The 14,278-nt window shown below is 48.7% G+C and overlaps 1 protein-coding gene across 1 annotated transcript in view; it reads left to right on the forward strand.

The window, feature by feature from the left end:
* The window catches only part of KSR2 (kinase suppressor of ras 2), a 337,333-nt gene that overhangs the window by 269,046 nt on the left and 54,009 nt on the right, over positions 1 to 14,278 (forward strand). The window contains exon 11 of the mRNA XM_037511091.2: positions 8,926 to 9,094. Coding sequence (XP_037366988.1) covers positions 8,926 to 9,094 — 169 coding nt within the window. The remainder of the gene's footprint in view (positions 1 to 8,925; positions 9,095 to 14,278) is intronic.

Below are 14,278 nucleotides of genomic sequence, written 5' to 3' on the forward strand. Positions count from 1 at the left end.
AGCAGGGATTGGCAAACAGTGGCTCACAGGCCAAATCCAGCCACCACCTGCTTTTATGAATGCAGCTATACCAGAACACCCGCACTGCCTGTGGTTTACCTGCATTGCTGCTGTGATTCAGGGGCAGAGTTGAGTAGTTACAGCAGAGACCACACAGCTCTCAAAGCCTCAAATATTTACTGTCTGGGCATTTCGTGTTTGCCAGCCCCTGATGTGCAGTCCCTGTCACTCACGAGTCTGATGCCAGGACTGGGATAGATAGAGGCTGGGCCCTGCAGAGGATCATGGGAGTATCTTCCCCATGGTGACTTGAGCTTCCTCACAGCATGGTGGCTTCAGGAGAGCCAGGCTTCTTAGGTGGCAGCTCAGGGCTCACGAGCGGCTGGACAGCCAACATGATGGAAGCTTCAGCTAGCGCTGGGAAAGCCCACGCATCGTCTTAGGTTGTCGCTCGTCCAGCATGGGCAGTGTCAGTTCTGTGTTTTTGGGAATGGTCACGAGCCACAGAACCCTCCCAACAGTGGGAAGAGTCCAAGAATTTGTGGCCGTGTTTTAAGATGTCCATGGTGGGTAATGAGAGCACCAGCCTCAGAGAGTTGCTGTGGGGATGCAGTGAAATAATCAAAATAAAAGCACTTCATGTGGTTCCTGGCACTTCGTATGTGTTCAGGAAATAGCCAACAGCTGTTATTATCAGCTTAAATCTTGGGGCTTCTAATCAAAATGTCAAGCTGCATTCACTTTCCTTTTGTTATTTACAAAAGACACGGGTCTCTAGGAGAGGGGATCCTACCTCTGGCAGGGCTGCGGGGGCTCCCTGGTGTGGCTCCTGGGAAATAACTGCCCATCGCCCACTTGCCCGTCCCCTCCTGGGTGCTGTCTTGGGGGCGAAGAGCCCAGAGCCATCTCCAGGCCTTTCTCTCTGGTTTTACAGGCACCGTGAGCCTCTTGGCATCACATGGGACAGCGGCACAGGTCAGCTAGATCAGTGGCTGTGACATCGTTCTGCTTGTCTGCCAGCGGGAGAATTTGATAAGAGAAATAAATTACCCTCTATTTAGAGAGTGGCTCTGACAGGAAGGTGGACAGGGTCTATCACAGGGCTGGGTTATTTTCCCTCTTTCTCTTCTCACTGGCTTCACGCAGATCCTTTTTGTCAGGCAATGATGTGGTTAGTGCAGATTTCTGAGCCAATTTGGTCTGCATATTTCCTTCTTGTTGCCGTCTCCTCTCCTGTCCAGCGCAGTCAGTCCCGGCTCCCAGAGGCCCAGCTCTTCCACCCAGCGTGGCGGTTGGTGAGCCGAGTGGGGCCCGCAGGCCTGGACTTGACACTGGGTTCCTTCACTGGCCGCGTGGCCAGTGCGGGGTCTCTGTCCTGCTCCCCCGCTGCAAAGCGGGCAGCGTCATAGCCAGGGATAGGACTGCGGAGAGGAGTAGAGGCTTGAAATGTGCTAAAGGATTTATTTTAATGCTGGACTCGCGGGGTGCGGAAATAGCTTGAGGAAGGAGAGCGAAAATGAGCAGAAGGGGGAAGAAAGAGGAGGAAGGAAGGGATAGCGGGAGATGGAGGAGGTGATAAGGGGAGGGAGACATGCGGGAGGAAGAGGAAATAAAGGGAACAATTCATTCAAGTTTAAATAGAGTGAACCAAGGACTTTCCAGATACTGCAAAGGAGCCCACAGCTTTTGCTGTTACCGATGCTTAGCTCATTCTCTCTCTCACCCTCTCTGGTCTCAGCCCACTCTGCTCCTTCTAGATGCATTTGCAATGTTTCTTTTTCTTTCTTTATTTGTGGGTTTTTTTTTAACCCTTTGCACTCCGAACCATTTTACGATATTTTGATTTAATTTCTTGTGCCATTTCAAGATAAAACTTCAGGGAAACATGCATGTCTCAAAAAGTTGCGTTGAAATAACCTCAATTCCCTGTAATCACTAATAAATTGCCATGTCCCCTGAGAGGGGACATCCGAGTGATATGCTAGAATTCCGATGTCCCCTGAGAGGGGACAGCGGAGTGCAAAGGGTTAAACATTTTTTTCTTAAATCATTGTTCATTTTGGTACAGTGTTTGACTTCTCCCCTCAGGTGTAATCCCTGAAAATCTGCCACCACCTCATCACCCATGAACCATCACCGTAGTCCCTTGTGCTCCTCCCTCCCCTGCTTTGATTGTTCTCCCTCCTCCTGCCCTGCTGTGTGCTTCAGATCCCTCATTTGCCTGCTGCTTTGGTCTTTCTTTTGGTTCAGTTTCCCTGTGTTCCTACTATAGTGAAAGCAACTGATATTTTTCTTTTTCCTTCTGACTTATTTCACTGAGCACGATCCCTTCCAGCTCCATCCATGATGCTGCAAATGGGATGAGTTTATCTTTTTTGATTGCTGAGAAATATTCCATTGTGTGTGTGTATGTATATATACATATGTTCTTGATCCATTCATCTGTTTTGGGCATTTAGGTTTTTTTTTTTTTTTCCATATCTTAGCTATTGTGAATAGTGCTGCAATAAACATGGGAGTGCAGGTTTCCTTTCAGATTAGTGTTTTTGTGTCCTTTGGGTAGATTCCAAGGAGCAGAATTGCTGGTAGATCCATTTTTAGTAATTTGAGAGTCCTCCACACAGCTTTCTGTAGTGGTTGGACCAGTTTGCAATATTTCAATGTTTATATTTCAACTTGAGAATTTTCTTTTTAATTTTTATTAAAAATTATCCAAAAGCAGTCTGTCTCCACTCTTCCCTGCGCCTCTTGCTTGGAGCCGTGGGCCTCTTGTCTGCATTGGCTGGGGCAGTAGCAGGGCTGAACCCAGGAGAGAAGGTCGTGCCACCTGGTGGGGAGGGAGGTGAGCTGGGGCAATTTCTCAGAGAAAGGGAAACTTGAGCTGCATTTGGAAGCTAGACAAGGCATTTTCTAGGCAGGACTGGGCTACACAGCTTTCCCAAGGAAAACTAACAGCACATCCAGCCATCGGAGATGCGAGATGGCCTGGTTTATGTTGGAGTTGGTGGGCCGTCTGGTGTGACCAAGGCAGACATTGCAGGGGTGGCAGGTGTGGTGAGGGGAGGAGGTTATGGAAGTCCAGGTCCAGCCCAAACGCATGTGCCATGCATTTGAATATGGATCATCATTCAAGCATGTTCTATATGCCCCTTCCTGCTCTCCTGTTCATGGGAACCAATTTTTAGTGACGTTGCTACAGCTTTTTTAACTGAGATAATTACCATATTTTTGCAGAGGGTCTATGGGAATGTCTTGTGATTTGTCAGACTGAGAATAGATGTTCACAGAGGAGACTCTTAGGAGGATGGATAGTTGTATGACTTCCATTTTCCTTGACCCTGGAATGACATAATGAGTCCCTAATTTCCATTAACCTCATGTGCCCCATTGGGCTGAGTGACAGCTTCTGTCCACGTCATAGTCCAGCCACATAAATCTTAGCCCCATATACCATTGACATATTATTTCTTACACTAACATGTCTGTTGCCATGGAAATGTGATTACTAGTAGATAAATTAGGATAGAGTGAGAAGTCCTGCTTCCTGATGCCTTTCTACTAAAATTGGATCAGATATTACCTCCAAGGTAGTCTTGCTCAGCAGGTGGCTAACGTAAACTAGAGCAGGACCTTGCCTGGAATGGGAGGCCTGTCTTCAGGCTCAGGTCTTCCCTCCCCTCCATTGTAACTCAACTTTGTTTCTCCTGTACTGGGTCAGAGATTATATTGGGGGGACCCATTATTCCAGGGAAAATTCCGATGCCAGTCATCCAAGGGCTAGGTATGCGTTTTTCTCTCTTTGTGATTACCAGCAAGTCTTTCCATTTCCCAGAGCACTAGTTTCTTTCTCTGGAGATAACACCATCTTGCAGGTTTGTTACCAGGATTAAATGAACTAACAAATTAAAAGACATCTACTGCCAGGAAAAATAGAATTAGATACACTTTTACACTTTTCCTACTCATTCTGTTTAGTACAACTCAATGCCCTGTATATTACATGTAAAACAAACATAAGAACACTCTGAAAGGAAAAGGCAGGCTCACTAGAGATCTCACAACACAAGGAATAGTGGTGAGTTCCTTAAGATTTCTTTTGGTCTCATACAGTCCTGACTTGAATCTAAAGAATCTGGCAACCTGGAAGTGACAATGAGTGAAGATAAAAAAGAATCCCAACAAAAGCTTCTCCCTCTAGTCAAAGGACCAAGAAAGGGACAGCTTAGCATAAAATCTTTGATTCAATAACTACTCCCAGCCAAACATCACCAGCCAGGGCCAAGTGGTGAGACATCTATCCTCACCAAACTAACCTGGCATCTCACCCCCCTGCCAGTATGGTGCCAGAGAAGGCTGAGTAGGGAGAAGGGACTTTCATCCATACTGGTGGGAATAAGCTTCCTTCCACCAGCAATTATGCATGCCTACCTGCCCAGGTAGGGTCTGTGGTGGTGTATTAGAGAGTCTGAACTTTGATTACCACCATCATTAACAAGCCACCCCCCCTACTCTTTGGTGTCAGTGGAGGCAACATGGGGAGTAATAATGAGGTGCTCATACCCCTCTCCAAAATCAGTGGAGTCCCTGGGGGAGCTGGATTTTCCACTCCCACTCACCACCTGCCTTCTGGTGTCAATAGAGGTCGAGTAGGGAACCTAGACTTCTAATTCTGCTAGGCAATACTAAGGCAGCACCTCCCCTGTCCTTGCGAGAGTAGCTTCAGTGGAGCCAACTAAGGCAAAAGGTTTAAATAAGAACCAGAGTTTCAAACATAATGCACAAGTGTTGAGGCTTCAATTAAAAATCACTCATCATACCAATAACCAGGAAGATCTCAAACTGAATGATAAAGACAATAGATGCCAACATTGAGATGAATGAGATGTCATAATTATCTGACAATGATTTTTAAAGCTGTTATTGTAAAAAATACTTCCCATAAACAATCACGAACATTCTTGAAATAAATGGACAAAAAGGAAATTCCTATAAATAGAAGTCTCAGCAAAGAAATAGAAGATATTAAGAAGAACCATACTTAAATTGTAGAACATATAATTAGAAAATACAAAAATTAAAATAAAAAAATAGTAGATAGACTCAATTACAGAGTGGAGGGATAGAGGAAAGAATATGTGAACTTGAAAACAGGACAATAGAAGTTACCCAGTCTGGATAGCAGAAAGAAAATGGACTGAGGAGAAATGAGCATATCCTCAGGGACCCTATGGACCATAATGAAAGCTGTAGCATTGATGTCGGCACAATCCTAGGAGGAGAAAAAAAGAGGGAAGGGCTGAAAAAGTTCTCAGAGAAATAATGACCAAAAACCTCAAACTGGGCAAAAGACAAAAACCTCTTTTCCTATTTTTCTGATTTAGGGAACTCATAGACATACCATATTCATGGATGGGAAGACAGTATAGTTAAGATTTCAGTTCTCAAAAATGATACACAGATTTATCATAAGTCCCATCAAAATCCCAGAAGGATTTCTTTTAGTCTATATAAAGATAAGAATATTTTTGAAGTTATATGAAAAGATAACGGACCTAGAATAGCTCAGTGTCATTTTGAAAAAGAATAAAATGGAAGGAATCAGTCTACTCAATTTTAAGACTTCTTATATAGTCACAGTAGTTAAGACAAATGGCAAATAAGCATGTGAAAAGAAGTTCAGTATCACTATCCATTAAAAATGCAAATTAAAACTGCAGTTGAGAATCACTACACTCCTGTCACAATGACTAAATTTTTAAATTGATGACAGCACTAAACACTGGCTAGAATGCAGAAAAATATCCATCATGCATTTCTGGCATAAAATGGCACAACCACTCCAGAGAACAGCTTTTGCGTTTTCTTTAAAAACTAAACATGCAATTACCATATTATTTAGAAATTGGACTCCTGGGCATTTATCCCAGAGACATAAAGGCTTATGTGCTCACAAAATCTGTGCATGAATATTTATAGCAGCTTTATCCACAGTAGCCACAGAGAGGAAACAACCTAGATGTCCTATGGTACGTCCATGTCATGGAATATAACTCAGCAATAAAAAAAAAACACAGCAACTACATCCTTGCCAACCTGCCATCCCCTGGAAGCTGGAATTAATCAAGTCCTACTTGTTTTCTTCCTATGACCTGACACCTAACAGGTGTTTTCCAAAGAAGGAAGAGGATTATTCTGAGTGAAAAAAAACCAGTCGGGAAGATTACACACTGTACTATTTTATTTATATAACATGCTTAAAATGACTAAGTTATAGACTTAGGTGATAGATGAATGGTTCAAGGGGTTGGAGAGACGAGGGGTGGTGAGGAGAAGGAAGGAAGTAGGTGTGGCTCTTAAAGGATGACATGAGGGACCCCTGTGATGGATCTGTCCTCTGTTGACTATATCAATTCAATATCTGGGTTATAACTATCATACTGTAATTTTGAAAAATGTTATCACTGGGCAAAACAGGGTAAGGAAGCATAAGTTCTCACTATGTTTCTCACAGCTGCATGTGAATCTGCAGTTATCTCAAATAAAAAGTTAAATTGCAAAAATGAAGACTGTCCTGAACATAATACCTACCTTTTATTGACAACTGAGTGCCTCTACCCACTGCTAAACTTCACAGCAGCCTACAAAGTGGGTGCTCTCTGCCTGTGTGATGGATAAGGGGAGATGGAAGCTCACACTGGTGAAGTCACTGACCTGGGACAGTGTGGCTGGGGGAATTGGGGTGAGCTCTGAGGAGCATTACCAGGCCACGCATCCGTTGGGCATCCAGAGGGAGACTGTCTATGTCCTGGCCTCTCTTACCCTCCTGTGCTGGATGGTGTTGGCTGTGCTGATTTTGGAGTTGGGCACCTGGACATCTGTAGCCAAATAATAGGACAAGAAACCACCATCAGTTACTTGGAGCCAGCTGAGTGATGGGTCTCTGAGCAGTGCAGGGACCAGGTGGCCACTGTCCTGTGAGTGGACAGAATAAGGTGCCCCAGAGGACCCTTAGCTCTGCTGGCATCAAGAGGCAGAATCCTTTTATATGACCTTGAGATTTGCTTCTTTCATGTCACTGGCCATCTGGTCCAGGACAGAAAGGCGGGAGCATGCCTCTAACCTCCAAATGAGCTGGATACGGGATGTAAATAGAAGAGTCAGCAGCTCTCAGCCCGCAGCTGCCGACCTGGGTCTGTCCAAGCGTCTCTTCATAAACCTGTCCTCCCGGGGCAGCTCTTACGCCCATTTGTGTCTGTGCAGGTGGCCTTTCCTTTCCTATTTTTTTTTTATAATATAATTGCCCTTTTGGATGTAAAGTAGGTAGGTGGATAGGTAGGTAGTTAGGTAGATGGACGTAAGACTCACAGATAACTGGTGACAGAAGGAAAACCAGGAGAACGTCAGGAGCCAAGCGCGGCCACTTAATCCTGGAGAGAGACGTGAGCGCACGGTCAGATGCTGCAGAAAGTGCTGCCAGCGGGCCTGACTGGGAAGAACCATGTCCGACAGGGCGTGGTCACAAGCAGGTTGAGGCGCGTAGGCGCACAGCTATTTAGAGGAGGGTTTCAAAGAGAGGAGACAAGGCAGCAAGTATAGAAACTCTTGCAAAGAAGTTTGCAGCGAAGAGGAACAAAGGTGGGCAGGTGGTTGGAGGGAGGCCTTGACTCAAAAGAGTCTGGGAGCTGGGACAGCAGGTTTATGTGCTGATGGGAACAGGCCAGTGGAAAGTGAAAAACTGAAGATCAGAGTCCAGGGGGGGGGAAAAAAGCGTTTTTCGATGGAGACATGCTGATGGGAATGAGGAAGTGGGAAATTGGCCCAGTGGAAAGTGAAAAAATAGCCAGATGCCCCTGTGCTCAGAACTTTCCATGCGGCATCATCTTCCCGCAGCCCTGCGTGCTTGAGGCCGGTGTTCTGCTCATCTTGCAGTGGACAAAGCTGAGGGGTGGGGAGGTTAGGCATTTAGTCTAGGATGCTGGGGAAGAGGTGGCTGTGGGATTTGAACCAGGTTTGATGGCTCTGAGCTCTCCTCGTGTGAGTGTGGCCTGCTGGAACAAACGCCACAAGCCGGGGCCTCAAACAGCAGGCACTTCCTGCGAAATCAAGGTGTAGGCAGCACTCGTCCTTCTGAATGCTTGGGGGACAGTCTGCCCCACGCCTGTCCCCTAACTGGCTCCGGCAGTCCTTGGCATGCCTGGGCTCATGGGAGCTCAGTCCAGCCTCTCCCTGCACATCACAGGCGCTTCCCTCCATGGGGGTCTCGCCTTTTCTCCTCCTTGCAAGGACACTTGCCGCTGGACTTAGGGCCCACCCTAATCCAGGACAGTCTCCGCTCTCACTCTGGTTCTTACCTTAATTGCATCTGCGAGACTGTTTTCCAAATAAAGTCCACACGCTGAGGTTCCGAGTGCACATGTGTTTGGGGACGCAGTTCAGCCCACTCTCCCGCTGCAGGGCATTCTGAGGACACAACACTCCCGTCTTCATCTTGGTTTCAGACTGAGCTTGGAGGGCAAGGAGGGGCAGCAGAGAGGGAGGGAGGGAGGGAGGGAGGGGTGGGTGCTGAAGGCCGGGCCTCGTGCTCTCCTGAGCTGTCAAGCTGTTGGTTCTTTAATAAACACTCAGGAGGAGAGGTGTTAGGCCGGGAATTGCACTGGGCCCCTCAGTGTGGGACTTTCCAGAATCAAGGAGGCACAGGGAGCGTGACTGTCACTTACATGGCTCTCACTACCTGGTAACCTTTTACTCTGCCGTCCAGACCCAGTTCCTTCCACAGCTGGATGCAACCCAGTGGGGTGAGGAAGCAGGTGGGAGGCAGTGGTAGCTGAGAAAGGGGAGCTGAGGGTGCTGGGGGGCCGAGAGGGGCTCTTCCTGCTCAGCTCACTCACTGCCATGTCTTGCCAACCCCCCCTTTTCTTTCTGCAGGACCACATCCCTGTCCCTTACCAGCCCGACTCGAGCAGCAACCCCTCGTCCACCACATCGTCCACGCCCTCCTCGCCGGCGCCCCCCCTCCCTCCCAGCGCCACGCCGCCTTCTCCCCTTCACCCCTCCCCGCAGTGCACGAGGCAGCAGAAGAACCTCAACCTGCCAGGTACCACCATGCTTGGGGGTCGTGGGGACTGGGGCTGGGTTCCTGCCAGAGCCACATGGGGCCATGTGGGGTGAGCCTTTAACCTTAGCCAGGGCAGCTGCCTCTTGTTGCTTACTTGTTCTTCAGAGTAGCACATGGTAAGTGTTACCACCCCATTTTACAGACAAGAACACTGAGGCTCAGACAGGTAAGGGACCTGAGAGACTCTGTCTTGGGGTCAGCAGCAGCCCAGGGCTTCCAGCTCAGTGTAGGTCATAGTGGGCCGCAGCTCGGCGGCTGGCCAGTGTCTTAAGAGCTCAGTGAGTTGAAATTGGCAACGAGGTCTCAGGGGGACTTGTCCGAGCAGAGCCACCTGTCGGGATGGGCCCTGAACAACCAGGGTGGGGCCATGGACTCGATATCTGGCTCTGGGACCCTTCCATGCAACCTCTGACCTCAGTTTTCTCGCAGCTGGACCAGAGGAGCCCAAAGGTTCTTCTAGCTCATGAATTCCAGGACACCAGGGCACCCGGCCCCTGACCTGAGAGTATGCTTTGTCCTCGGACATGGTGGAGAAGCTACTTAGGAGATGTTTTGTCTTATTGGCCTCCTTTGTCGTTAGACGTAAGAAAGGGATCCCTCTCTGCCCTCAGGTGGGCCTGCCTAAGACTCTGCCCACCTCTCCCAGGGCCTGGCCCAGCCTACTTCCTTTCTGGGCCCCGTTTGTAGCGCCATGTAGTGCTGACTGAGGAGGGCCTCGATCTGTGTTGTTCAGCATGGCGCCCACTAGCCACAGGTGGCTACTTAAATTTAAACGAATTAAGATTAAATAGATTTACAATTTTAATTCCTTCATCACACTCGCCTCCTTTCCAGCGCTCAGGAGTCACCCGGGGCTGGTGGCCGCCATCTTGGATGGCACGATCTAGACCCTTCCCCATCACCACAGCAAGCGCTAGCTAGTCAGGGCGCCGGGTCCCTCCTGAGTTAGTGACCTTCACACAGGGAAGTTCCTGAAACAGCCTCAGGACTTCAGCCACAGGTCGCACCTCTCAGCCTCAACCAACCATGTGTAGCTCTCGGGAGGACAAAGAGACCCAGCCCCACACCTGGAGAACACCCAGAAACAGCCGCGCTGAGGGCGAGCTGCCGGTCACTGCCCACACTGTGAGGTGCATTTTGAAGTCTATTGTTTTAAGTTCAGATCTGCCTGGTGTGTGCACAGGTCACCTGGCTGCCACCAAAAAGGACTGGAATCATCTCAGCTGTGCCGGAGTGCCCTAGGCAAGTTGCCTGGCATTTCCACTGCCGTCTCCACCGTAGTTCCACTTCCACTGCTCTGGAAGGGGTTGAATGGAAAAAAGACCCTTGACATCCCATGAACCACCCTCCCCCCCATGTGGGGGAAGTCGACCCCGGTGTTATTCCAGAACTCCTCTCCCTCCCTTGTACCCCCACCCTAGACTGCCTTCAGGTCTATTTTCCTTCAAATTGCTTCTTTTGTTTTAGTTTAGAGTTTGGAGAGAACCCTCTTAAGAGAGAACCATGCATCAAAGGGCCACACACAACTCTTGGTACCCCTGAAAGACCCTACTGGCATCGTTGGACAGGAGATTTGACTCTCCGGGGTGATCACTGCACCCCTAGATCCTTCCTTCCCTCGGGTTCTCCAGGGTAGACCTCTCACCCATCTGCCGTGCTGGCCCAGCAGCAGCCCTGCACTTGCTCCGGGCCCGTGGCCCAGTGGGCTGGGGGCCCTTTGGGAGAAGGCACTTGAGCACAGCAGTTCTGGTGTGGGTGGTGGAGCCAGGCTGCCTGGGTTCACATCCCGACTCCACCACTTACCACCTGCGTCATGGCGAGCAAATAACTCACCTTTCTGTGCCTCTGTTCCCGCATCTGTAAAGTGGGGATAATAATAGTACCTACTTCGTAGAATCGTTGAAGGACTAAACGTCATCATGCATGGACAAAGCTTAACAGAGAGCCTGTCTCACTGAAGATCTCCACAAATGTGAGCCCTTTTCATTATTATTAGATAAACAAAATACCAAATTACCATGGCTACCATTTGGGGCATTTCTCATCACCACTAATTAATATGGGCTTAACCAGTGTTGTGGAAAGATGATATCCCATGGACCCTGGTGCTGGGGGTGGGAGAGCTTGGGGGGAGGGTGACCTGACATTGTCTGTTAGTGTTTTTTGTTGCTTATTTTTTAAGTTTTGAATTACATTCCTTGGACCAGTAATACCATTTTTAAAACTACATACAGAAACACTCGCATGGGGCATGGGGATCTACATGTAGGGATTTCATTGCAGGAATGACAGATTCAGGCTAAATCCCATCAAAAGGGAATTGGTTGAATAGCCTGCATTCTCTCTGTGTAATCAAATACTCAGCCACCTTTCTGACTTGGAGCGATGGCCATAATGGATTTTTAATGGAAAAATAAGTGTTTTGCTTTGCAGATAATAACATCCACAATAATTATTGTAAGATATTTATGTGTATTTGCTTATGTGTGTTTATACGTAATTGTATGCGCACGACAAAAGTGCAAGAACTTATGGGTGGCTTCATCTAAGCAGGAATTTTATTTCATGCACTTCTCTAATGTATATGATAATGCAGAGCATTTGCTGCTTTTATAATGGAGTGATGATAATAAAATGTAATGTGGAGATGGAAAAAAAAATAGGACCTCCCAGAAGGGCAACGTGCCCGTCCCCTGCTGTAGGTGGTTTTATCAGAGTTCCCCAAGGATGGCAAGTTCCTGTCCTGTTTCTACAAGCCCTGGTCGCCTCTAACCCTCTAGACCATGAGGCTCTCTTGATGGGAAATGGAGCTTTGACTATGGGTCCTCCCAGTTGTTGCGTTTTCTGAAGATTATTCAATTTAATGACTGTGTATAACAGTGTCCTCAGCAGTAACTGGTCTAGAAGATTCTTGTCTAAAAGGGGCTATAAGCTAATGGGCATCTGGCTCACTTGTTAACCTCAGGTCATGTCAAGGACAAGCTCTTGGTTAGAAAACCGAGCATGGCCTGTGCAGGCTGGGCAGGACGGCGGTGGTGCTGTGCCATTGGGGGTCTCCCTGCCCGCCTTCCCGTGCCCTGTGTGTGTGTGCAGAGCAGCACCAGCCAAGCGTGTTCCACGGACAGTCAGGCCCGGGCTTGGCTTCCCGCTTGACCCTTCCTGCCTCTGTGGTCTGGAGGACTCACCTTGTTTTGGTCTCAGTCTCTCACCTGCTGAGTGGGGCTAATGGTGCTGGCTTTGTGACATTTGCTGTGGGAAGGTACACAAAAGGGCTTTGTAAGGGGGTTGCTTGTAGGTTCCCCCTTTGAAGCTTTCTAACCACACCCTGCCATTTCCTGGTTGGGGAGGAAATGGCAAATTCTAATGACCCCAAGAGAGAAAAAAGGTAGATTCTGCCTTTGGCAGCGACTGGGGTTCCTGAGCTCTTGCTTGGACCAGGCCACCTCGGCTGATGAGTGTTTCTCCCTTTCCGAACCTCTCATGTCTCCTTGCTCTGCCCCGGTGCCTCTTCATGCTCGGTGCAGGGTCCTGATTGTCTTCACTTGCTCAGGTGTCTGATTCCGTCAGAATGTCATCAACTCCATGAGGATAAAACCATGTCTGCCTCAGTCACCACCCTATGTCCCCAGCCCAATACATTGCCTGTTACTGAGAGCACCAATTAAATGTTTGTTGAAAGAATGAATGACTTGATGTTTATGCACCGTCCATGGCTGTACTTTTCTCTCTCCAAATTGTCTTCCAGCCCTCAGGCTGCATTCATCCATTCACTTCCTTGGTGGCTTTTTATTGAGCATCTACTATGTACCCGATACTGGAGTGGTTCACAAACCAGCTGTGCCCCCTGTGAGTTTCCTGTGCTGCTGTAACAAAGTGTAACTTAGAGACTTAAAACAGCACAAATTTATCATGTTACAGTTACAGAGGAGAAAAGTATAAAATCCGTTTCACTGGGCTAAAATTCAAGGTGTTGGACAGAATTGTTTTTCCTGCAAATTCTACGGGAAAATCTACTTCCTTGCCTTTTCCCAGCTTCTAGAGGCTGCTGGCATTCCTGTGCCTGTGGCCCTGTCCAACCTCTGCTTCCATTGTCATGTACCTTCACCTCTCGCTGACTGTGACCCTGCCCCCTTCTCTGAGAACCCTTGTGAGAACATTTAGGACCCACCCAGAGAATCCAGGATCATCTCCCCATCTCAGATCCTTAACTCACTCACTTCTGCCCAGTCCCTTTCACCATGAGGAGTAATGTTCACAGTTTCCAGAGACTAGGATGGGGACTCCTGGGCAGGGGCCATGGGGGCATTATTCTGCCCCCCACCCCGAGACTATTCTCGTGGAGTTTATAGGTCAGTGGAGAGACGGGCGCTAACAGGGCAAACATGCCGTGAATGTAGGAGTCTGACCTGTGGTGAGTGGTGTGCAGGCTGGAGCTGTGCTGCCAGCACATTTAGGAGGAGAGCGTGTGTAGGCTGAAGGTCAAAAGCAACTGAGCTCAGAAGGCAGAGAGGAGGGAGCATGTGCAAAGGCCCTGCCACAGGAAAGAGCTGAAAAATGCTCTAGTGCCATCACAAGAGGGGAGGCGGCACCAGGTGAAACTCAGCTGCATAGGGGAGCCCGGCAGGGCCTGTGGTGGGAAGAAATTTGCTTTCATTGAAGACATAATGGGAGGCAATCACAAGGATTAGATTTGATCCTTTTTTCCTCTTTCTAGAAGGCCACTCAGGCTTCTCTCTGGGAAGGTGTTACAGTGGGAGTGGGAGTTCTAGTAAGGACTCCTGGTCTCTCTGGCCTCTGCCTTCCTGTCCCCCACATCCTGTGTGGCCCCACTGGCGCTCCTGAGCAAGCCGCTGGACTCCCCGGCTGGCTCTCCACGCCGCCCCTGCTGCGTCCCTCATCAGCACAAAAAGGGCTCAGGGCCTCTCCTCCTGTTCTGACTCCTCTGGCCATCCTCTCCCTCGCAGGAACTAGCTGTTCTCGGCACCCCGAGGGCTTGAGGAGGGGGTGACTGTACATGAAGGCATGTGCCTGTGTCCTGTGCCTGGCACCTGACCCTTCTCAGAGCAGTGCCTGCTGTCCACCCCCAGCCCCGCCTTCTCCGGAGAAGGCAACTGCCAGCTCAGCTCTGCAGACACCAAATCCCCGTCCCGCTGGAGCCCGGGG

The sequence above is a fragment of the Talpa occidentalis genome, unplaced genomic scaffold (genome assembly GCF_014898055.3).
Source record: "Talpa occidentalis isolate TD23 unplaced genomic scaffold, MPIMG_talOcc4v2.1 talOcc4.14, whole genome shotgun sequence".
Classification (NCBI taxonomy): Eukaryota; Metazoa; Chordata; class Mammalia; order Eulipotyphla; family Talpidae; genus Talpa; species Talpa occidentalis.